We start from the raw sequence: 25588 nt of genomic DNA, 5'->3' as shown, positions 1-25588 counted from the left end.
GAGAAGGGCCCGTTAATGGGCAGGGAATCCACACAGAGGAGGAAAGGAAAAGAAGTCAGCAAGAGGGTGTTAATCTGGGGGAAAATGGAGAAATCGAGGAGCTGGACGTCTCAGTAAAACCAAAGAAAGGGGATGTTGAGAGTATTATGAGAGTGAGGTAGCTGGAAGAATTGGAAATTGTGGTCAGAGAAGAGATCATTGATGTTCTCAAGGTAAAGCCATGACAGGTGTTGGGATGAAGCTGAGCATGGCAGTGGGCTGAATGGACTTAAGACAAATATTGATAGAACTGATGAAATCAAGGCAGTGAGTATGGTGCCTTTAAGAATACTGAAATAACTAAAGTAAATGCTGGGGTGTGAGTGGAGAGGGAGATTCTAACGTGACGTCAAAGCCTGACGTCAAAGCCTTCCGTAAAGGTAAGTGGTCAAGAGTGTTGGTAAACAGAAAGATAGGAGGTAACAGAGCCAGACTTTGTGAACTTCAAAAGGGAAAGGGACTGTGTGGAATCTTCCTTTAAAATGAAGTGCTGTAATGCAATCAAGTGGTTCCCAAGTAGTTCCATGTGATTGTAAACAGATCTGAGCCACAGGAATCCTCGTTACTGTAAAGGGATAGCCAGACTTACATCACCCCATTGAGCTTCACAATAGCCCCAAAACCACTCCATAGAGAAATTCTTTCCCCTTTCTTGTAAAAGAGCTCAGCTGAGAATATTGTAATGAACAGGCACAGAACCAGCAGTGAAGAGAGTTGGAATCTGACGCTGCCTCTGCCCCTGACTGTGTGACCTTGGATGTGTCACTTACCTGTCCTGGACATCACTTTCCCCACCTGTATTCATTCATTCAACTATTAATGCATATAACTTGCAATATCTATTGAAGCTTAATATGTGCTAGGCACAATCCTAGATGTTAAGGACCTAGCAGCAAGGAAAACACACCTAAAACCAAGGGATCTACAGTTGACAGTCATCTCCAAGTTCTCCCTGTTCAATGATTCTAATTATCTACAGCAAGTGCATGTGTTGTAAGTAAAAGCACAACAAGTCCATAGCATTGTAAGACACATGGATCTTTTGGGACTCAGCTAGAAGCCTATATGGAATGAGACAACTGTTCCCAACTTGAAATCTCTGGACCCTAAAAGGGAGTCCATGAAATTACTAATAATAAACTTTCAAAAAACTGATTCTACCACTTTAAAAGAGCCAAATGGAAGTTTTGCTCAATGCATTTATATCACCTCAGTAAAAATTCCGGGTTTCTGCCTGATGGGCACACATCCTAATGTCCATGCGTGCATGCCTCTGCCTTAAAAATGGGGAAAAGTATTATTATTGTGTGATAAATATAATTTAACCTCGCAAAGTTCCCCAGCAAATTGAAACCAGTGGGAATTCTTTTTTTTTTTTTTTTTTTTTTAATTTTAAAAGGCCCCTGAGTGGTGAAAACTTTGAGAACCCTCAACAGAGTGGGAAACCCTGGAACTAGAGTTTGAAGACATGGTTTATTCAAATCCCACCTCTGCCATTTCTTTGCATGTCACCTTGCCTGTTGTTTCTCTGAGCTTCATCTGTAAGACTAGACTGAAAGCTTACCTTTTATGGAGTTGAGAGGATTTAGTGAGGAATTTTATAGTTTCATGTTGTTTCACATTACATAATTAGAATAATAACAACAGAACTGATGGACGAGCCTGAGATTCACCAAGTTCAAATTCTAGCTACTCACCACTGGGGGTGGGTGATGCTGGACAAACGATGTCATCTCAGTGCACCTCAGTTTCCTCAACTGTAAAATGGGTTATCTTGAGGATTACGTGAGATTATGCATATATAACCTGGCATATTACAGAAATTCCATAAACATTTATTCATTCTGTCCTTTGGAAGCCATTAAGTATTACACAAATTAAAAATGTCACCATTTTCACTGCTGTAGTCTTCATTTCCCTGAGATAAACACAAACCTCATTTCAAAACATGTCCTATACATGATAGATGTTAAGGGCAAAGAAAAGTTAAAAGTGCTACAAAAATGTAAGACATACTATATTTTTATAATAATTATTGTTATAGTATATTGTTATTATACTTTTCTGCTTCCATTACTTTGCTACATTACATTTTGCCTGAACCATGGAGAAAAAAATCAATATAACTTCTATGGAGCAATTCAACATTCAAACCAGTCAGCGAAGAAACACCCCTATACTCCATTCCCCGCCTCCAATGAGTCAGTCTCCAAGGAGAGAGGTGATTTTTCAATCTCCAGTCACATCTAATTGTGAAGTCAATTATCATGAAGTCTAATCAATTAGCATTAAGTCTAATTAGCATAAAGTATCGTTGTATCCTGCCTGCTTCCCAGTCCTTCTTTCCATACATATCCTGGCAGGGTTCAGAGAGGCCATGTAAGAGAGGGGGCTCAGCATTCTTCCATTATATCTGACAGATTCCTACCGTATCTGGATACAGCCCACTTGTCATTTGCAAAGATTCCCAAGAAGTGTCTTGTTGCATAGATTTGTTCATCAATGTAGTTATAAGTGTCGCCGCACACATTTGCATCACCTTATTACTTGGCAACTCTGCATGACCTACATGTCGACCATGAAAATTGTCTAAACAGCAGACTCAGGAACTGATGAAATGAGTCCCATAAGAGAGCTCTAGCCCTGCATAAAAAAAGAAAAAGAAAAGAGGGGGCAAGAAAGGGTGATAAGACTAGGTAATTTTACTCTAGGTAAGACCATTGAAAAGATCAAAAGGTAGGCAGTACTGGAAAAACTAGCTCTATATCTGTTATCTCCTCAACCCTACCCTCTGTTTTGCTCGTCTTTGTATGTGCTAATGGTTGAAAATTGCCTATTTTTGATTAATGAATACTTATGAAGTCCCCTTACGTGTTAGCGAATTTTTAAAAATCAATAACATACCGCATCTCGTGTTTTTTCTCCAGGTAGTCATTTGAATTCTCGACCCTGACCACACATTCGAATGACCCAGCAAGCTTTAAAAAATACTGATGCAGGGCCCCATCCCAGATCAATAATTAGTATCAGGTGGGAGTGGTCAAGCACCAGTGTTTTTTCACAAGTCCCCAACTCATTCTATTGTGCAACCAGTGTTTTAAAAGCCGCTGTGATGTCCCCATTTTCCGGTAATTCCAAAATATCTTGCCCTTTCCACAAGTCCTGAAGAACATAAAAGTGAGGGGGAAAAAATTCTTTCCGATGGGTTTAGAGCAAGTTATTCCATCTCAGACTCTATCTTGCTGACAGGTGTGTTTCTGAGATAAAGAGACCATATCCTTCTGGAAGATATTGGAAAGGCCTTAGGGAGGGTACCTGGATTCTTCAAAATGACCCACTATACCTGTTAAAAAAAAGCCAGGTTTGTAAATGCATTTTACACTTTGCCCATGTGGAAATAACCCACACAGCTCATCCTCAGATTGGAACATCTACGTCTGTGCCTCCATTTCTGGTCGGTGCAATTCTTTTACTAACTTTGAGTTTCTGCCTCTATGAGAATCATCCACAGACCTTTTTTCCCCCAAATTACACAATCTCTTATCATCCCTTCCAGAGTCTCCCAAAATGAAAACCACCGGAGTCTTCTGTTTGCTTGGTTTTTTTTTTCAACACAGTACTACTGCTGATCTCAGCCATTTAGCATTCATAGGCCCCTTGCCTGAATGTACAATTGATAAGTATATTCTTGGCCAAAACAGTAAGCCCAAGTTATGAAATGACTCTCCTCTGATTGGACTTTGGCACCCAGGAAGCCCAATCTGACAAAAGTTCTAAGCAAAAACAAACAATAATTGTTCCCCAGTCCTTTGCAAATAAATGTCTTCCAGGAACCATCTGGCCATTCCACTCGGAGCTGCCTAGCTAGAGCAGATGTCTACCAGCCGGAGGTTCGCCTTTGCAATATGCATTTTAGAAATAAGTCTGCTGAGAGCGGGGCCCACTCCCAGGTGAGTCACTTTTCCCTTTGTCTCTGGAATTTCCCTGTAGGCTTTGATATTTCAGAGTTTGCTTTAGTAGCAGAGCAGCAAAGTAGGTAAAACATTTTCATGCACATCGAGCCCCAGAATTTAAACTTTGAAAAAGGGTGAGAAAAAGCCTGAGTGTGTCTTTCAGAGTCCTCTGAGGATACCTGCTGCTGTTTCCAGGGATTTCTTTTAAACAAGGTATTCAAGTGTGAAGGCTGAGATAGTCTTCAAATACTGGACTTAGGAAACAAAGTTGGTTTTTACTAGAGTATAATAAACCTGGGTATATCAGTATCTAAGGTCTGAGAAGTTTAAATTTAAGGCAATAAATCTTTCCCTCACTCTGCCTCAGTGTCTAACACTCTTAACTATTGGCTACATCCCCCTTTTGCCCCACATCAGGCAAAGCTTAAGCATTTTGCTTCTCCTCCGTGACATCCCAAGTTGTATCCAGAGGCACATGTTTTGTCCTTAGGTTTAGGGTGGTATTTTCTTCCATTCGAGGAGAATCACCATGGTGCAGACCTGTTGGCCAGGCCTCCAGGAAAGACACTTTCTCTTCTTATGCTCTGATCCTAATTGGGAACATGAAGCCCACACCAAGCCCATCCAGGAGATAAACCAACCAGACAAGATGTGCTCACTGACTGTCTACACTGTACCCAGAGTGGCTGGAGAACACACAGTCCTGTGTCATCTGATACAGCATGATCTCATCTGGTGATGGTATTAAAATATTCTGGCCATTGACAATATAGCTGGGGGAAATTATCTACCCAAACACTGTCCCTCTGCCTGCTGTGACTGTGACCTGTATCCAATTTCCCTTTGGTCATTTGAGTCTTGGTCTCACCAAATTCTGTTTTGGATGATAATGTCCATCTCAAGCACATTTTTGCCAGCCTCCCGGCTGCAGTGGAGGCTGCCGTTCCGCCTGGACCCCACCAGGCACGTGGTTTGCTCCCTTCTAGGAGGGGGCACACAGAGACACTCTACGGACCAGCCAGGGCTTGGGTGAAGTGCTCCGCCAGGGTTTCCTTCATCCCATCACTTCCTCTTCCCACATTACTTAAGAAGCATTGTTCCAGGGCTTCCCTGGTGGCGCAGTGGTTGAGAGTCCGCCTGCCGATGCAGGGGACACGGGTTCGTGCCCCGGTCCGGGAAGATCCCACATGCCGCAGAGCGGCTGGGCCCGTGAGCCATGGCCACTGAGCCTGCGCGTCCAGAGCCTATTGCTCCGCAACGGGAGAGGCCACAGCAGTGATTGAAAAAAAAAAAAAAAAAAAAAAAAAAAGAAGCAGCAGCATTGTTCTATTCAGAAAAATATTTGCATTTACTGGGCATCGGGTACAAAGGGGATCTGGGAAGGCAGTTACTGAAAGTGGCTTTAGCCCTCTTGTACTTACCCTGACCCTTTCTTAAGTTAAAAAGTAATTTAAAAACCCGAATTCCTGGATTGTGACTCTTGCTCGTCAGAAAATGAGAGGCCATGAGGAAGGCTTCCGCCGCTTTGAAGTTTGGACCCCCTGGGTCCTGACCACACTCATCTGTTTCAGGGAGGACCAGAAAGCCCCCTTGGCTGCCCCCCAGCTCTGAGCAGCTGCACCTCTGGCTGGGATTTGGCTGCAATCACTCTCACTGCCATGCCCTCGGGAGTGTGATAGGGTTGTCCCGCTCCAAACACTCTGTTCTCTCCTTTGATACAGGGTTGAGGTCAAACAGAGTGTTCAGACCAGCCATGAAGCGGGACACACAGTTCAGCCAAAGAACTGAGGTTTGCAAATGATTTTAAGATACAGATTTGATCAGAATGAAGAATTCCTCTGGAACCAGCCTTCCCAAGCTCAGGTTGAGGTGCCAATACTTACTGACCAACTGTATAAATCTGGGCAACCTCTACGAACTGTTACTCAACATCTCTGTACCTTGGTTCCTTCATCTGTAAGATGGTGATTGTATTCATTTCCTAGTACCACAAACTGGGTGTCTTCAAAGAATGGAAATTTATTGTCTCACAGTTCTGGAGGCTACAAGTCCGAAATCAAGGTGTCAGCAGGGCCATGCTCGCTCTGAAATTCTGGTGGGGGATCCTTCCTAGTCTCTGGTGGTGGCCAGCAATATTTCACATTCCTAGGCTTGCAGCTACATCATTCTGATCTCTGCCTCTGTTATCACATGGCCATCCTCACATCCTCTCCTGTCTGTGCATGTCTGTCTGGCTCCAGATTTCCCTTTTTCAGAAGGACACCAGTCATACTGGATTAGGGTCCATTGTAATGAGCTCATTTTAACTTGATGACCTCTGTAAAGACCCTCTTTCCAAATGAAGTCACATACTGAGGTACAGGGTATAGAACTTCAACATATCTTTTTGAGAGAACACAATTCAGCCCATAGCAGTGACAAGGAAAGTCCCTACCTAATAAGGTTCTACGTGAACATTAAATCTTTATACATGTTATACACTTACAACATCTGTGCTTGACATGCTGTAAGAACTGAATAAATGTGAAGTATTCCTTAAAATAATAACCTTGCTATTCCTTTCACTTTGATATGCTTTCTGGTTTAGGAGAGGAGGGGATGGAATTACAGCTAGCCTTCGGGGGAGAGCACATGGCCACAGACATTGTATCTTAAGCCATTGCTACAGTGAGCTATTGCAACTGCTGAACAATTGGGGATTTCCAACAATCACTTGTTTGCAAACACAAGCATGCCCATGAGACTAGGTCATGAGGGGACATCATCTCTTACGTCTCTCAAGGTAGAATAGAAATGTGAAAAAACAAAAACAAACCCTGTACAAGTAGAGTAACAGCTCATAATATAGGTTCCAGAGCCAGGCAGTTGGGTTTGAGTTTGAGGTCCACAATTTACTAGTTGTGTGACCCTAAGCAAATTCCTTAACTTCTCTAAACCTGTTCCTAGCACCTACACAATAGGAATAAAAATGTGACCTGCTGTGAAATCCCCGAGATAATAAATGCAATGTGCTTAGCACAGTGACAGGCAAGATGGCTGTGAGTATAGCTATCGTTAGTTTCTTCCTTTTCATTTGTAAATAACAAAATATTTACCTGGTTCAGGGGTCAAAAAATATAACAAGTATACATTGAGAAGTCTTAATTTCCCTACTCCTAGCTTTTCATGAGATTTGTGTTATATGTAAAGTACTTAGATCCCTCCCTGTCTCCCACCTCACCCTTTCCCCACAGGGAATACCCTTTATTAATTTCCTGTATCTTTCCAGTATGTCTTTATGTGGATTAAAGCATGGAGCTAATTGTAATCTTCCTCTTCCTCTTTCTTTCATAAAAGGTATCATATCATATATACTATCTTGTACCTTGCTTTTCTTCTTTTTACTTTGCAATATATCCTTGAGACCTTTCTGTATCAGTAGAAAAGGAACTTCCTCTTTCTCCTCACAAATGATTAATTTTCCATTGTCTGGTTATACAGTTCAGATAACCGCTTTTTGTTTCCAGTTTTGCATTATAAGCCATGCTGCAATGAATATCCTTATTCACATATCATTTTGCAAATGGATAATTGTACCTGAGGATTAATTCCGAGAAGTGATATAACTGGATCAAAAGGTATCGGCTTCAAGCTTTTGCTGAAATTGCCCCACAGTCCCGTGGGTGGGTATTATTTTACACTTTCGTCAGCGGAGTGTAAAAGGGCTTGTTTCTCCAAAGCTTTGCCAATGGGAGCTCTAGGCCAACAGCTTGATATTTGCCAACCCCATAAGTGAAAATTTTTATCTTTGAATAGTTTTAATTTGCCTTTCTTTTAATCAGGTTACACATCTTGTCATATGTTTAAAGGTTATATGTATTTTGGGGGACAGTGAACTATCTATATTCTTTGCCCATTTTCCTATTGAGTCTCTTGTCTTTCACTTAGAGATTTCTATGGTGACTTATTATATTAGTCCTTTTTCTCTGGTATGAATTACAAACGTCTTTCCCAGTTTGTCATTCATTTTTTGGCTGCATATGTGGGTGTTTATAGTTGTCATATTTATTTTATTCTTCATTTTCTAATAGTTAAGGAATTCTAGACTGGGAGTTAGAAATCCAGAGAGTAGCTGAGTAGGTCACCTCTGGAGAGAAACTGCCTAGGTTTGAATCCCAACTCTGCCACCAAGTAGCTGCTGTGTAATCTGAGAAAAATTACTCACCATTTCTGTGGCTTAGTTTCTCATCTTTCAAGAATGATAATACTAGTAGAAGATATCTCATAGCGCTGATGTAAGAAGTTAGATGAGATAATGAATATAAAAGTTTAGAAGAGATCCTGACATAAACTAAGCACTCAGAAATGCTAGAAATTATCATTCAATTTTTTTAAATCAAACTTAACAATCAGGAAAAATACCCAAACACTCACTAAAGTTGGGAATAACTATTAAATTGAAAATGTCCAGGGAATTCTCTGGCTGTCCAGAGAATGGTTAGGACTCCATGCTTTCACTGCGGAGGGCATGGGATTTGATCCCTAGTTGGCAAACTAAGATCCCACAAGCCACACGGTGTGGCCAAAAAAAAAAAAAACAGAATTGAAAATATCCAAAATGTCGGGGTTTTTTCTCCTTCTTTGGTTGTATCCATCTGTGTTTTTAATATCCATATTTAATATAAGTTAACAGATATTTGTTTATGAATTATTATTGGCCAAGTATTGTCTTTTTTATTCACCCGTTTAATACAGGAGATATTTATTGTTTGCAACGTGGGCTGGACATTGCTTCGGGAGCTGTAGTGTAATGCAGAGCATGTAATTATCAAGGGTCTCTGCCCTCAGTGAGCTTACAGACTAGAGGAGAATATCAACAAGTAAATGGCAATTGCAATTCAACCAAGTTCTCTGAGTGAGGCCTGTGATGCTAAGGGCAACACACTCCCCTGAGCCTAACCACTCACTTGTGTACTGGCTTCATCTGCTCCAGCCTCATCAAGGACTTTGCTCTTTTAATTCTGACCCCTCTCCTGCATTATCGGTGTCTCCCTTTGTACCAAATCATTCCCATCAGCTTGCAGACATGTTGTAACATTTCCTTGAAATGTTGGCTCAGTCCTCAGACTTACTCAACACACCCACTCACTTCCAGCCTCATGGTGTGAAATATCGCTTATATTCTGACATCTCTCAAATTTGTATCTATGATGCTGATCTCTTTCCTGAGCCCAGTGTCCAATTACTTAGTCAACATCTCTTCTTGAAAATGTAACAAGCATCCCAAACTTAACATGTCCAGAACATACCTATTGATTTCTCTGCCCATCCTCATCCAACTTGCACTACTACTCAACAAGTTACTCACATAAAAACCTGGGAACCATACTTGACTCCTCTATTTGTGAGATTGCCACATGCAATGTAACTGCAGGTGCTGTTGGCCTTACCTCGAAAATATGTCCCAAATCTACCCACTTCTCCCTGTCTCCACTGTGACCATTTTAGCCCAAATCACTATCCTTTCTGCCCTGCATCCACTCTTGTCCACTCCCCAATAGTCAACTCTCCACCCAAAAACCAGGGAAAGATTTTGAAAATGTAAATCTAAGTGTTACTGTTGCTCTCATATTCCTCTAAGGATTCCCATCGAGCTCCAAATCAAATCCAACTTCCTCACTACAGCCCACAAGGCATGAGCTGCTGCTGCCTGTTCCTCCAGATGCACCTCACTCTCCTTTGTGGTCACTCTGCTCTGTTTGCTGTGCCTCCAACATGCCACCTCAGGGCCTTTGCACTTACTTTCCCCTAGCTTACAACACTCTTCTCCCAGATCCTCGCATAGATTCTCTCTGATACCATTCAGATACTTAATCAAACAGCACCTCCCTGTTCTGGTCATTTTTACTGTGTAACAAATCATTACAAAACAGTAGCTTAAAATAAGACCAATTATTTCTTTGGTTCTTGAAGCGGGGCACTGGCTGGGCTCAGTTGGGCGGTTGTCATGGGTCTCTAACATGGATGCAGGCAGATGGTGGCTGTGTCTGAGGTAATCATGACAACTTCTTCACTCACGTCTGTCACCTGGGCTGGGAAGACCCAAACAGCTGGGGGACTAGAGCAATTGAGTCTCCCTAGGAATCTCTCGTGTGTGTGTGTGTGTGTGTGTGTGTGTGTGTGTGTGTGTGTGTGCTCTCCACATGGTGGACTCAGGGTAGCTAGCTTCATACGTAGTGGTGAAAGGCTCCCAGAGCAAGTGTCTTTAGATAAACCAGCATGGGCTTCTCTAACCTAGACTTAAAAGGCATGCAGGCTCTCTTCCATTGCATTCTACTCCTCAAAAGCATTAACAAAGACCCTACCAGCCTCAAAAGGGGGATGCATAGACCCCATCTTTTATGAGTCTAATTTTGAAGAATGTGTGAACACATTTGTAAAGCACCACACCTGCTCTGAGAGGGTCCTCTCACCACGCTCTATAAGAAACGCCCAGCCCTGTGGGGCTCCAGAGCAGCCCTATGGCACTTTTTGTCCTCTTACCCTGGTTTATTTTCCTTCACAGCTGACATGTCTTAACTGATACTGCATGTTGTATTTTCTAGTATACTCTTTTATTGCATCTCACCCACTGGAACACAGGCTCCGTGATGGTCGGGATGTCGCCTTGTGGCCCCAGTTACCAGAACAATTCGTGACATAGAGCAGACCCTCCATAAATGTTACTGAATGTTGGCTCATTGGAAGCACATGAGAGAAGCTCTTGACTAAGACTCGGGAAACCAGAAAAGTCCTGAAATTTTAGAGTGTTGGCCACTGCCGTCATATTATCTCTTCACCTTGATGAATTGCAGGAACTAAACAAACTGGCAGGTCCATGGGTTAAGGATGCAGTCCTAATTAGCTTATATTTCTCCACTCAAAGGAGCCACGTTGTCTTATTTATTGACAAAAAGATTCCTTCCTACAGCAGGTGTTTTCCTGCCTGGGCCCACCACAAAGCGTCCTGGAGTGTGAACTGCTCCTGAGGTTTTCTTTATCTAAAGTTGGAAACCTCTCTTCATGGCAGGGAGATGGGACCAGGTGTACATCAATGGCTCTTCATTCAATGCATTTCTGGCCCAGAGTTAGACCTCCTGCCATGTTGATGTACATCACTTTGATCTAGGAAATGACTTACAAGCTGAGATTGAAACACTTGGAAATAGGCTTTACTTGATAAACACATTTCATCTACGAATCCAGAAAGTGCTTTACAAATACTTCTCCACTCAGCCTAATAGCCCAGCAGGGTGAAAGGCAGGTGGTAAGCATTGTACATACACCGTCTTTGAGCTACAAAAGTTGTCTGTCTAGTGAGTCAAAGGGGCTGGGGAGAGGGTACTGGGCTCAGAAGGAGCTATCCAAGATCACTCACCCTCTTTCTTAATATTTATGGAATGCATTCATTTCAATAACATATTCCCCTTGCATAATCTATTATTTCCTCTTAATAATTGCCTCAAGTCCTGCCTTTATTTTGCCTCTAAATATCCAGGTACCTGGTGCAGTGAAGGCAAAACATCCAGGTGTTCCCACAATTTTCAATTTATTTTTGCCTAATTTGACAACATTTAGGTGTAAGCTTCAAAAATATATCCAGGTAAGAGCCAGATTGCCCAACTGCTGTGCTTTACCTGGAGCTGCTATATTTTAAAAATGTATTCTTAAATAAAAATATAAATACATTCTTTAAAAATATATTCTGCTATATTTTAAATATATTCTTATTAACTTAATGTGTCTCCAAATGTCTACAAATCATCAGACTATTACATCCAGCAATTATTGGATAAGCCATGACCCTTTAGATTATTTCAAAGAGGATTTGAGTTGGTTGGTGTGGGGGGGGGGAGGCAGCAGAGGAGAGAGAGCAAAATTGCAGTGAACTAGGAGTGGAGAGACATAGATTCTAAATCCAGTTTTGCTACTAACTGTCCAACTTTGAATAATTAGCGTAATTCTCTGTTTTTAGTTTCCCACCTATAAAGTATAACACCTACAAAATGTACCCTCAGTGGTAGAATAAAGGTTTAATGAGAAAATGAGCTTTGGAAATTATCTAGTAAAACTAGTAGAAAACATAGGTATTGCTTAATCAAAAAACTTTTATGAGTGTTATGGGCTGAATTGTGTCCCTCCAAAATTTAAATGTTGAAATTCCAAACCCCAGACTTCAGAATGTATTGGGGGTCATTAGGGCAGGCCCTAATCCAATACAACTGGTGTCTTTGAAAGAAGAGTAACTTTGAACACAGACATGTACTGAGGAAAGACCAAATGAAGACACAGGAAGAAGATTTTCATCTGCAAGTCAAGAAGAGAGGCCTCAGAAGGGACTAACCCCACAGACACCTTGACCTCAGACTTCTAGCCTTCAGAATTGTGAGAAAATAAATTTCTGTTGTTTAAGCCTGTGATACCTTGCAATCAAATGAAAGAGTCCTAGCAAATGAAAGGATACACTGAGCCTGATATCTAGTGGGGTGTAAGTGCCACTCTGAGGGCAAGGGTGGGATCTGTGCAGACCTTCCCACAGGACCAGGTTGGATCATTCAGGCAATGAATCTAAATCACAATCTAGGAGGGCAATAAGAGATCAAAGGCGAAGTTCTGGTGCTCTATTCTAAGTCCAAGGTGTGAGTCAAATATGTAAAAAAAAGGAGTCCTGAAGTTAGAAGGAAGGGAATTAGTGTACTCATTGTTAATATGGGGCTATTATTAACGTGACGGATGTTAGAGAAGCATATACAGGCAGCGCCAGTATCATTGGAGCAGGGTCCTGGTCACCGATCAGATGAACAGCCTTTCTGATCGGCCCCCTTCACTGACTGGGCTCTCGGCTTGCCCATCAAAGGACTGTAACTCACTCTGCAGTATTTGCAGTGAGTTTTACCTTCCATACATGATCCCCCATTCTGTTCTGTACTCTCTGAACTAGTTATTCATTGAAGCCGGTCTCAACGGCAGGTGAGAAAGATTAAGGTGTCATACCACAGGTCTATTTAGGGTGTGTTTTCTAGAACCAATGTCTTTGGGGGAGATGCTGAAACAAAATGCTGACGTGATCTTCTAAGTAAGTGATAAATACAAAAAGGATAGACAGGAACAGATAATCCAGTTGACGGCAGCAGGCCTAACTAATACTGGAAAAACTAGATCCACAGATTGCAAAGATCCATAGGGACACTAATAGGCAAAGCCTAGAGTAATTCCTAAAACCAATGATAAAGCAGCTCAGTGACTCAGGTCAGTGGCAACCTCAAGCTTGGGTTATGTAAAGAAATGGGCACCCCCATACTTGACTTCCACCCCTTCAGATTTCATGGATACCCACCAGATGGTGCCAAGAAGTTTTCCTCAACATTGTGTGAACACGAGAATCACCTGGCATACTTTTTAAGAACATTGATGCCTGAAGCCCATCCTCAGAAAGCCTGATTTAATTAGTGTGGAATGGGGAATCTCAATCTTACACTTCCTATTTTTACTCTCTGAGGATTATGATATGCAATCAGTAGTGAGACCTGCTGCTATAGGTCATAAAAGTGCATCTGCCATTGCCTCTTGATGAGGCCGGTCAGTTCCAGATGAGGATTTAGTCGGATGGAAAAGTTCTAGCAGCAAATTTCTCAGCCATGTGGTTTCGGATAGACACTAATACCCAAACCTCCATGAAATCAGTTTCTTCAAGGAGTTTTGGCAGCTTGTCTAATACACTTTTAACCTGCACTTTTAGAAGATTGAAGCTCATCAAGCCTCCTGATTTTCTGAATGATGTAGGCAAGGGTCAGGCTTACAGAAATGGTATCTCCAGTCATTAGGGTTGCCTAATGACAAGGAAGTCTTGCAAAAGTATGATATGAGTGGTCCACCAGGAGATGATAACCTAGAGAAATACAGACCTAGGTCTGTCCTAGACCACAAGATCAAGAACTTTCTTCCTCTTCATGCACTTAGTTTTTCATTTATTCATTCGTAAAGCATTTACTGAGCACCTACTATGTTCCAGACACTTGATATGTAAGCTGAGCAAGATTGAAAATTTCCTTAACTCGCTGATATTTTTACCTAGAACGTAAGATCTGTTAGTTTGGGGATCACGGTTTCTGTCTTATTTTGTTTTGTTGTTTTGCATACCATTGTATCCTCAAAGCCTAGAAAATAATAGACAGTAAATATTTGATGAGTGAATAAATAAATTAAATTAAACACGTCATTGCAAAGGCACTTATGATATAGGGAAGAACAAGACGTTATAAAAATATGTACATAGAAAAGTAAATTACATGAGGGGTTAGGGAAGGTTTTCTGGAAAAAAAAAATATGTTGAAGATGAGATCAGTGTGGTGAATAGGAAACAGTAGGTTTAAAGGCCTGAGGCTGTGAGAAAATGTAGCTTATCTTGGGCATTTCAAGTTCGGCATGGCTGGGGGAAAAGTGAAGGTGAAGAATTAGGAAGAAGATGGGCCATGTAGAGAGCTCTGGACCATGTGTGTGTGTGTTAGTTTCCTGTAGCAGCTGTAACAAATTACCACATATTAGTGGCTTAAACAACACAGATTTATTACCTTACAGTTGTATAGGTCAGGCATCTGAAATGGGTCTCACTGGCCTAAAATCAAGGCTCCGGCAGGGCTACGGTCCTTTCTGGAGGCTCTAGGGGAGAATCTATTCCCCTGCCTCTTCCAGCTTCTAGAAGCTGCCTGCATTCCTTGGTGAAACTCCTTCTGTCTTCAGAGCCAGCAACAGTGGATGGAGTCCCTTTTCATGCTTTGAATTTCTCCTGCCACTTCTGCCTGCACATCTCTCTGAACCAGTCTTCTGCTTTTAAGAGCTTGCATAATTGGAATGGGTTCATCCAGGTAAAATACAGAATAATTTCCTCTTAATCACATGCTCAGAGTCCCTTTTCTCATGTAAAGTAACATATTCACAGGTTCTGGGGATTAAGACACAGATGTTTTGGGGGGTCATTACTCTGCCTACCATATCATGTTAGAAAATTTGGACTTTATCCTCAGAACAGAGAGAAGCTACTGAAGAATTTCAGTAGGGGACTGATGGATAAGCTTTGCATTTTTAAAAGATCGCTCTGGGGGCTTCCCTGGTGGCGCAGTGGTTGAGAGTCTGCCTGCTAATGCAGGGGACACGGGTTCGAGCCCTGGTCTGGGAGGATCCCACATGCTGCGGAGCAACTGGGCCCATGAGCCACAACTACTGAGCCTGCGCATCTGGAGCCTGTGCTCTGCAACGAGAGAAGCCGCGACTGTGAGAGGCTCCCGCACCGCAATGAAGAGTGGCCCCCGCTTGCCACAACTAGAGAAAGCCCTCGCACAGAAACGAAGACCCAACACAGCCAAAAAAAATAAATTAAATAAATTAAAAGAAGGCTCAACATTTAAAAAAAAAAAATCGCTCTGGGCGATTTAGGGAAACAGGATTAGAGAAAAATGACTGTCATCTAGGAGAGATGAAATGTTAGTGTAGACCAGAGAAGTGTCTGGAAGAGATGAAGGGTGGAAGGATTTGAGAGTCATTTATGACTGTAAAGAACAGGTTTTAGTGGTTGATTCGATATTGGGGATGAGCTTCGATAAGACAAGTACCACCCTAGTCTGGTTAGGTTGACTGCATAAATGGAGACACTGTTTACCAAGACAATAAATACAGGAGGAGAAGCCTTGAGAGAAGAGGAAAAAGAATGGATTTGTCTGGGGATGCATTAAATTCATGAGCCATGAAGACATTTAAGTGCAGATGTCCAACTGGGAGTTATATCCAAGGGTTTAAAATTCAGAAGAGATGTCTGGCCTGCAGACTTAGCTCTGGGTGTCATTAACATATACAGGGAAACCAAAGCCCTGGGAAAAGTGTAGAAAGAAAAAGAAAAGAGATCCAAGGACAGGAGCTTGAGGAAAAACAGCATTTCTGAGACTGTCAAAGGAGGAGGAGCCTGAACAGGAGAGTAGGAGAAGAGGATGCAGGGGAAAGAAGCAATAAAAGGGGTCTAATGTCATTCAGTCCAAGGGAAGGGATTATTTTAAAGAGCAAGAGCGGTCAACCGTATTGACAGCTGTGAAGCGGTTGGTAAGATAAGAACTGAGGGAAACCACGGAGCCGGCCACTTGAAGTCATTGCTGACTTTGGCAAGAGCGATGACCTTGGGTCGGGAGGGTTGAGCTGTAATTGGAAGGTAAGGAACAAGAAACCAGGGTGCAAACTACTTTTTCCAGAAAGTTGGCCTAAAAAAGATGAGAGAATTTTGGAGGTAGCTAAAAGGAGGAGATGAGACTTGTTTTTATTTTGGAAGAGAGAGAAACAGAAATATGTTTCTAGCAATTCCTTTGAGTGTCATTGTGAAGGGTGGGAGGGAGGTGGGGTAGCTTGAAGGAAATGTAAAGTTCAGGAAGAGTATTCTATTTGTTCATTCCTTTGTTTGTTTATGTTTAATGTCAAAGACTTGAACACATTGTATTACAAATGGAAAGGAGCTGGTTGTAAGGGAGAGGTTTAAATGGAGGAGAATCTGGGTGATCAAGAGCTCAAAGAGATGCTGGGATCTAGAGCTTTAGGGGAGGGATGGGCCTTACCATCCCTCTGAAATAAGAGGCTGCACCAGAAAAAGGATAGGTGCCAGTTCGGGAAAGTGGGGCAGGAAGTGATAAGATTCTTGTTTCATGGCTTCTGTTTTTGGATTTCTTTCTGTCACTGAATAAGATAGTAATCCGAGAGGGTGTTGCAACCAGAAGAGATCCAAAGGGTGAACCAAGAGAGATAGAACAGTTCAAAGCCAGAAAAGCACAGCTGGGGGTGGGAGGGAAGGTTAGAAGTGCCAAAAAATATACATTGAAATTCAGAAAGATGAGGAATAAGTCCAGACACGGACTGTGAAACGGGAAGTTCAGCACATACAGAATCTAGGGACAGGAGAGCTTGATTTATGAGGCGCTTACCACAGGAACGGCTGGGTGCGCTGGCTTAAATTTGCAAGAAAACCCAGCAACTTGAGGCTTTGCCAGACTCTCTGGGGCGGGGTACAAAGTTAAACAAGGCTTCTAGCTTCAATGCATCTGTACACTAGTTGGAAATATAAGATTAATCAGTGAAGAACACATAGCCGGATGACTTGCCAGTTTTCTTCATCACCATCATTATTATTGTTGTCGTTAGGGCGAAGGTTAAATTACAATGCAGTACAAGAATTCAACAAAAAGTTGAGTTGAAAATACGAAACAGCATGTGATAAGTGTCAAATGCGAGATGGAATAAAAGGATAAATACTGTGGTTCAGAAGGGGGAAAGGAGTAAATAAAATTAAACGCGTTTGTGAAGACTTTTTAGAAAGAAGCACACATGATGGTCATTATAAGCTGATGTGTTTTATTGTCTTAGTTATGACTCGGAGCCCGTGGAAAGCAGTGGCACGCCAATGCCCACAGACTGCAAGATGAGCTCCTGGAGCAGTTGGTCCAAATGTGACCCTTGCCTCAAACAAATGGTAAGCATTCGTTGCCATTCCCCACTGATGTCCCCAAGTGGAAACTGTACTGCCAGCATCTCCAGGAAAATGACTATGAGGCAGGGAGGGCCCCAGCTGAGTTCCAAACCCAGAAGGAAAGGGAAATACCTAAATGGATGAGACTAACCTTGCTGGGAAACCTGAGTGTCGCACAGTGACTAAATGAGTATTGGGAGGAAACATATTCTATAGAACAGTCCGCCAACCCCACCATGTGAGTTGTTCCTTCAAGTGACATCGAGCTTCTATCTTAAAACCTTTGACTCAGCTGGGTTTGGAGGGCTGCAGTGGTGTGGATGCAGTTTTAGATCAGAATCCCTTCTTGGCCTTAGAAACGCTAACATTTCCAGCTGTTCCTGGGCAGTTTCGCTCAAGGAGCATTGAGCTCTTTGGACAATTTAACGGGCAAAAGTGCGTGGACGCTGTAGGAGATAGACGTCAGTGCGTGCCCACGGAGACCTGCAAAGACCCTGAGGATGACTGTGAAAATGACTTTCGATGCCATACAGGTAATTCTCCCGTTGCCTAGTGTGGGTTTCGATGTGCCCTCATGAGCGAAAAGAAGAGAAATGTGCTTCCAGACGCTCATGCTTCCAAGCATGAAAAGGGGCTGAGAAAAGGACCATCTATATAGTCTATACAGAAAATTCAAATATAGGTGTGGCCCCTCCCCTCTATCATTAAAGTATGTTTGATAACTTAAGAAAAAGAGAGAGAATCTGGCCTGAGAGACACGGTGTCTTTCTGTCTTTCCTGATTTTGATTGCAGGCACATGCATAAAGAGGCGACTTCTGTGTAATGGTGACAATGACTGCGGAGACTTTTCAGATGAGGATGACTGTGAAAATGACCCTCGTCCTCCCTGCCGCAACAAAGTGGTGGGAGAGTCGGAGCTGGCACGGACAGCAGGCTACGGGTCTGTACCCCACGTGGTAGAGGGTTTGAGCTGGTACAAAGAGTAGCCTTTGAGTCTGTATTCTGCTTGAATTACATTTGAGCATGAAAGAAGCTAAATGCTGAATCAGTATCTCAAGATCATTTGGACAAACTGCCTGGCCTCAGGAGGCATCTGTAGGATAGACTAGACCATCAGGATGATAGGTGATTACTTCCGAGCCCAGTAAGAGATGAGAAACCTTGTTTATCAACCTCTGGAAGACCATAGCAATATTGAAACGACATGTTAACATTTGAACTTGAACTGCCAGTAGTAGGTCTGACAATTCGATTCAAATATTTGTATAGCCAGGAAGCCTGTCTTCTGTTGGAGTTTCTCTTGGATATATACCTGGGTAGAAATTCTCTCTCAGGAGGTGCCAGCGTTCTGAAGTTTACCCAAGAGGAAAAGGACAGAGGAAACAGTTCTGATGCCAGATGGGGCTGGTGTTGAGACTCTGGTTCTCATCAAAGAACTGAAATTTCACTTGTTTCCCACACAAACTATAGGCATTCCAGCAGCAGGGTCAGCTCGGATGAGACGTCTTAGACAGTTTAGAACTTAGAGTTACACAGAATAGAGACCATTTGCAGAGATCTGTGCTCTCAGAGTTGGAAAATAACATAGGCCTGAGGTTCTGTACTGTTCTATTTCATTTAGTTAGAGAACATTCCAGGGATGTCCACGGCAAAGTTTCCATTAGCTGTTCTGATCTGTTTTCAGTAAAGGTACTTTGGGTGGATTTGTTGGCAAATTGTCTCCAACAGACACAGGTGCTCCCCCGTCCAGTGGTATATTGACAGCGATGGCACATGGCTGTGTTTCATGGCCTGTAATGCAATGTGTCTCTTCATCCTCATAACCCCAGTGCCTTGTTCATAATAGACACTCAATTAATACTGGTGGGTTGATAAATAGGTGAGTTAATTAATTAAAATAAATGATTCTGAAATACTGTCAATTGCATCAGGTAAGGTTGAAACTGGGTCCCTGGAAAGAAATTCAGGCTCAGGACTGGAGTCCTGGGAATGGAAATGAGGAGAGGAAAGAAGATGGGGGTGACGGTAAGATCAAGGTCTGATAGAGGGACTAGGGCAGTGGTTCTCAACCAGAGAGGATTTTCCTCTTGGGGGACATTTGGTCATGTCTAGAAGTTGTCAGTGGCCACGACTGTGGGAATTGGAAGTGGGGAGCTTTCCGGGGGGTGCGTGGTGAGGGAAAACTACTGACATCCAGTGGGTAGAGACCCTGGATGATGCTACAAGGCACAGGACAGCAACATGTCAGGAATGCTGAGGTTGAGAAGAACCCTACACTGAGGAACTGGGCAGTTCCTAAGACAGGACCTGTGTATCAGGTTTGGCTGAAAAAAGAGATGTCTCCTCTCTCTAAGGCAGATGAAACATCCACTTGTTTAATCACCATAGGAAAAAAATTTCAGGATACCAAGAGTCAGATCCCAGATAAAACATTTCACATATCCTTTATCCCTTCATAAAATCTTACCCTAGCAGAGTCCAAATATAACCCACAGTGCCTTTTCCCAGAGCCTAAAAGTAGGAATCTCGAATCACATGGGATGGTCTTGAGCCCTACACTCAGCAGGGCCTCTTCATAGTTGGCAGAAATGGAATGGGGGTTGTCCGAAACCTTACAGCCACGGCGTGCTCCAATGAGTCCTGACTCTTCTTGCTGCTTTCCTCAGGGAGAGACTGTGAGTCCATGGTGAAAGCCCATTACTACTTTACTTGCTTTATTTGGGATCCAAGAAACGGTTTTCTCTCTAACCTAAACAAACAGGTTTGCAGCAGGGCATTACCTGTGTTACGTATGTCTCCTTCTATGCAAATTTACATCTGATTTTATAGGAAAAGGATACAGAAACCGTAGCTCTCTTGGCTGAAAAACAATCATTTGTAATCTATAGGTTTCCTTCATTCGGGGAAGGGAAAATTTGTTCTATCGCCTTTGCCAGGGAGTTTCATAATGAGGCACACCCGAGAGCGGCCAGGACCCCTTAAATGCCTGCCTTAGCATGGTCAGGGCTGGTGATGACGGACGTCACAGGGCTGAGCCTTCAGGACTAAGTGAGAAAGTGGGGACCCAGCTGCGTGGAAAGGTTGGCTGAGAGGTGGAAAATGAGGTAGGCTCTGATAGAATGAGCCCACCAACGGTTTTGATTAAGTTCCCCATTACCATGAGCAGTCACCTATAGCTAACTTAGTCTTTATAACCTATTGTTCTCTGACAGCTTTCATGTGCATAATACCTTGAATTTTTCAAGATCTTTTTGCACATTCCCTCTCTTGGCTTTTCATGAAAATCCCGTGGAGCTGGTTAGGGGTGGTATTACAGTCACCTTATAGATCAGAACTGAGTGAAATAAATAAGGCTATTTGACACATTAGTTGGTAGCAGAACTAAAATCCAAGTTTCCCTGACTGATAGAAACTACTTTTTTTTTTACCCTGCCACCTAACCTTCTCTTTCTCCCCACATGCCCATCAGCACTGACGTCACTCCCCCTACATCACTACAAAGACCACAGGTCAACTCCCTGACTTCAAAGCAAAACTAACCTTAGAAGATGAAACTCCTTAAGTAGCTATTTATTACCCAAATATTTGAATTAAGAGCATAGAAGAGTAGCATAAATCAGTAATTAAGATTTAGGCTTTGTGACCGCCTGGAGGGGTGGGATAGGGAGGGTGGGAGGGAGGGAGATGCAAGAGGGAAGAGATGTGGGAACATATGTATATGTATAACTGATTCACTTTGGTATAAAGCAGAAACTAACACACCATTGTAAAGCAATTATACTCCAATAAAGATGTAAAAAAAAAAAGAGACATTTAGGAAGAGGTTTCAAAATAACATGTTTTGTTATAGTTATGATATTGTTCAATACCATTGATATTACATATTTATTTACTATACATCTTCATTATGCTTATATGGGGCTATGGGACTACACCAAAATTGAACTAATAGCAGTAAACATCCTAATCACAGCAACATGCTTCTAAACTGTCCAGTCTGGAAAACCTCAACAAGTTTTATCAGAAGTAATATACAGTCAGATTCTTTTACACATGAAAGTCACAAGTACTCATAGTAATACATTTATACTTGTTTTCATTTGAAGGACTCTCATTTAAATTCTCATGCCAGGAGAATTCACCTGTATCACACATATTTCAGCCTCTTGTCTTGTAGGAATCTGAGATTCTCCACAGGTGTTCTGGGAAATCCCCAACCCATCTTGCTTTCATTGAAAAAAATATAAATCCAAACCAGCTGTAAATGATGTGCTACACACAAGGAATTACTTTTGTGTGTGATCTAAGCATAACACCACTTCTGTGGAGGGAGCCTGCTCTTCAGTTCACTTGGTAAATTGGAACTGCCTACGGTTCTAGGTGCAGGTGTGAAAACAGGCATCTCTAAGTGCTGCCGAAGAACACATGCTTTTTATTTCCCAGGCGATGATATTCCATCCATGAGAAGTTTTCATGTTTCTTGGCAGAAAAAAATATTGGCTCATTCTAGACTAGACTTGTTGTCTCTGTAGTAGTGGAACCAAATCAGAAGTTTTGAAACATTTCTTCCTTAGTTGTACTTTAGAATCACTGTAACTTTCCAGATGGATCTAGCCTACTGGGCAATTTGCTGTTCTGTGAAACAAAAACCTTCAAGCTGGGGTATGTATAGCATGGGGTACAAAATGACTTTCCAAGGGGGAGGTAGGTGAGTTTTTTGATAATAGTTTCCTCAAGCAAGTCAAGCCTTGTAAGTCAAGTGGTCTCCAATTCTTTTTACCAACAGCATTGAATGATGTCCTAATCAATTGTCAGGTAATGGACTATAAACATAACTTTTAATGACAGACTAGTATGTGTTCTTTTTTTTGGGGGGGGCATAAAACTCAGAAGATCAAAGAATTGAGTGACATTGCTGCGACAAAATTCTTTCTATTCTTATCTACTTATTTATGTGAGTTAAATTTCTCAGCATTTACCTCTATAAAAATGGAAAGTAGAAATAAAATTGGTACTCAGCCCTATCTTTTTCTAGCAATAAGTAATATTCACCCATGGGTACAGTAGCTAATCAATTAATTAAAAAGGAAGCCCCATTCATTTCATTGAGAGACAACTATCCAACAAAATTTTACTTAGATTTATTAACTATTTTTAAATTTTAATATACTGAAATATACTACTAATAATGGTAAATCAAATCCAGAAGATTTTTAAAAATACTTAGACCTTATGGTCAAAGGATATTTAATGTTTTAAAATTTTCAATTAATACCTTTTTCATACAGAAAAGTGTGAAAAAGTGATCAATTAAAACTTCCAAGCATAAAACTACATTACATTAGGTTAAAATTCTGGAGCAGAAATGGAATAGAAATATGGATTCAAGCATAAAAGGGGGATAAGGGCATATGGGATATCTCCCTATCGGCCACTCGTCTTGCCATGAATCTTAAAACTGCTCTAAGAAATAAGGTCTATTTTTAAAAGAAGAAAGAATCCAAAGGAATACCATAAAACATCCAACTGTTAAAGAAATATAAACATTGTAGTCACTTGATACCCATCATCACTATAGAATTTATATTCCATTGGATTTATTTTTAGAAGAGGCAAAATAATTATATTTTAAAGCATAAATATTTACAGCTTGCTGAGAAGTTATATCCTTTGCAACTACTTAAACTTAAGAGGGAACATTTTAGATGTCCAACTAAAACTGTTTAAGGAGGCATAGTTTATCAACATTTTTAATAGATTAGACAAGCAGAAAAATCTGAAGACCGCTACCCAAAAACACGCCATATACATTTCCACCTGCAGAATTTTGCACCCTTGTTCCTTCTGCCCTTCAGGCCCCATCCTTCAAAACCCAAATCAAAACCTACTCCTTCTAAAACCCTTTTGATGACCCTGCCATGGGGACCTCTTCCTCTTGGGAACATTGTACATCACTTACCTGTACTACTCATTTGGCACATGTATATTCGTCCTTGGACTACTGTTTGAAATTGGTAACTATATCCAACCCCTTACCTTGAATATAATTTTAATGAGATCAAGGACTGTATTAACTGTCTTAATATTACCCACTGTTTATTACAAACACTACACTATGCATAGATACAGTACTCTTAAGAATTCATCACCACTATAAGCAAAGATGAATGTCCTTATTCACCGAACACAAAGAGGTGCAGCATCTCCGTTAATGAGATATATGGAAGACAAGTTCACTACAAAATAAAGAAAATGTACTTGAGGTCTTGTTTAAGAAACCAACACAGATCATTTGTTTCCAGTATTCTATGTCTTTGTATTGAAACCTTAGTAATATTTTTTAAACTATTGCTCAAACGTCTGTAGATGCAGGGATGGGTGAAAAATTAAAGCCAAAATTTTAATCTCCCATCCAGGATAAGATATTTAAGAAAGTAAACTAGATATATAGTGTTTCTTTTTTCCTCTCTCTTTTATTCGAGTGACTAGGTCTAATTTTTGGCCCTTTATTAAAAATTAGGGCCATAGCGTTTTTCATGAAAAGTATTTCTGGGGGAGCAAAAAAGTGAGAAGGAGTTAATTCTAACTATACAGTCAGCCTTGAGAAAGGTATTCCTGAATCAGTTCCTTAACTTGCCTTTCATTCAAGTTGAGCTATAATGTTCATTTTCTGTGTAGATTCAAAGTTTATTAAGAATGTGCTGTTTATATAAAGATGTTTTTTAACTGATCAACTGGCAATAGGATACTCGTCCACTTATTTTCCTTGCATTAGCAATGGGTTTGCAGTAAGTCATCCACACTCTGACAAATTGCTCTTGAAACCAACAACCGGCTTTGTAATCCAGCTCATTGGAGTTAGGGATGTGGTCCAGAACAATGGAAGACTTTATGCTTTTGTGCCAAGCTAAGTTATAGATGTGAGGAGCAGACCTCCATTTGGCCTCCCTGCCCTGGGGCCATTTATTCCAGATACAGTCTAGACAGCAATGACTATTTCGCCAATTAATACTTCACAAAGAATGAACTGCTTCTTTTGCATACATTGGTTTTTGGCCTACGAATCAAAGTAAATACTTTTTAGGCTAAACAAGATTCCTATTTCTGAATTAAAGCTTGCCAAATGAAAATATTTTGCTGGGAGAAAAAAGTAGAACTTTTGAGAATGCCTTGCTGGATGATGACATTTTAGTGTTCCTCTTGTAAGTATAATAGGAGTAAAAGAAGCCTGGAGGGAACAAGGTTCTTGACAATCAACGAGACAGCTGGAGGGAAAGGTTTACGTTTAAAGAGAATGGAGAGAGAAAGAGCCCCAACGTTGATTCACAGATTAAAAATTATATGCATAAGTTATTCTGCCCCCATGAGATGCTCTGTTCTCAAATAATGTAAAGCGGTGGTATTATAGCATTGGATTTTAGCTCACCAAGGGAGGCTAGCTAAGGGTTACATCAGTGGAGTTCCACTCTTGAAGCCAGATGGACCCTTGCTTCCTACTTACTGCATTTCTTTCATCGTGCTCAATGGTGCCCTAGTTGCCTAGAAGAGTTTATAAGACCTTCTTAATATGTACTTCCCGCCCAGGACACAGAGCAGAGGTGACCAGGCTCTTGCTTCTATTCCTGATTATATCCCATCATCACATGGGTGATGGGGACATGAGCTGAAGCTCTCTTCCCCCAGTGACTGAGGGCTGCCTCGCTTTAGCTCCTGGTGTCTCCACGCCTAATGTTACTCTGTTCACTCAGGATCAACGTCTTAGGGATGGATCCCCTCAGCACCCCTTTCAACAACGAGTACTACAACGGACTCTGTGACCGAGTTTGGGATGGCAACACCTTGACGTACTACCGCAGACCCTGGAACGTGGCTTCCCTGGTCTATGAAGTAAGTATCCTCAGAAGAAAACACATTGTTCAGCTTTAGCTGAAAAATTGTTTCCTACTGAAAAATATGAAAAATTCAGTAGAATGAAAATTTAATGTGAACTGACTTAAAGAAGAGGAGATGTAGCTTGGGTCTCTTTAGAAAATATGCAATAGGGCTTCCCTGGTGGAGCAGTGGTTGAGAGTCCGCCTG

General features: G+C 41.6%; 1 protein-coding gene across 2 annotated transcripts in view; it reads left to right on the top strand.

Annotated features, from left to right (window-relative positions):
* The first annotated feature begins 3882 nt into the window (after nt 1–3882).
* The window catches only part of C9 (complement C9), a 59798-nt gene continuing 38092 nt past the window's right edge, over nt 3883–25588 (top strand). Inside the window, exons 1-5 of one of the 2 annotated variants that reach the window (XM_024754659.1) lie at nt 3883–3989; nt 17406–17511; nt 17897–18041; nt 18302–18449; nt 25258–25396. In XM_024754659.1, coding sequence (XP_024610427.1) covers nt 3913–3989; nt 17406–17511; nt 17897–18041; nt 18302–18449; nt 25258–25396 — 615 coding nt within the window. In that variant the 5' untranslated portion in view covers nt 3883–3912. The remainder of the gene's footprint in view (nt 3990–17405; nt 17512–17896; nt 18042–18301; nt 18450–25257; nt 25397–25588) is intronic. The other variant, XM_024754658.1, reaches the window with a different exon arrangement.

This window comes from Neophocaena asiaeorientalis, unplaced genomic scaffold (assembly GCF_003031525.2).
Source record: "Neophocaena asiaeorientalis asiaeorientalis breed wild unplaced genomic scaffold, Neophocaena_asiaeorientalis_V1.1 scaffold229, whole genome shotgun sequence".
Taxonomy (NCBI): Eukaryota; Metazoa; Chordata; class Mammalia; order Artiodactyla; family Phocoenidae; genus Neophocaena; species Neophocaena asiaeorientalis.
This window is presented reverse-complemented; position numbering and strand designations above follow the sequence as displayed.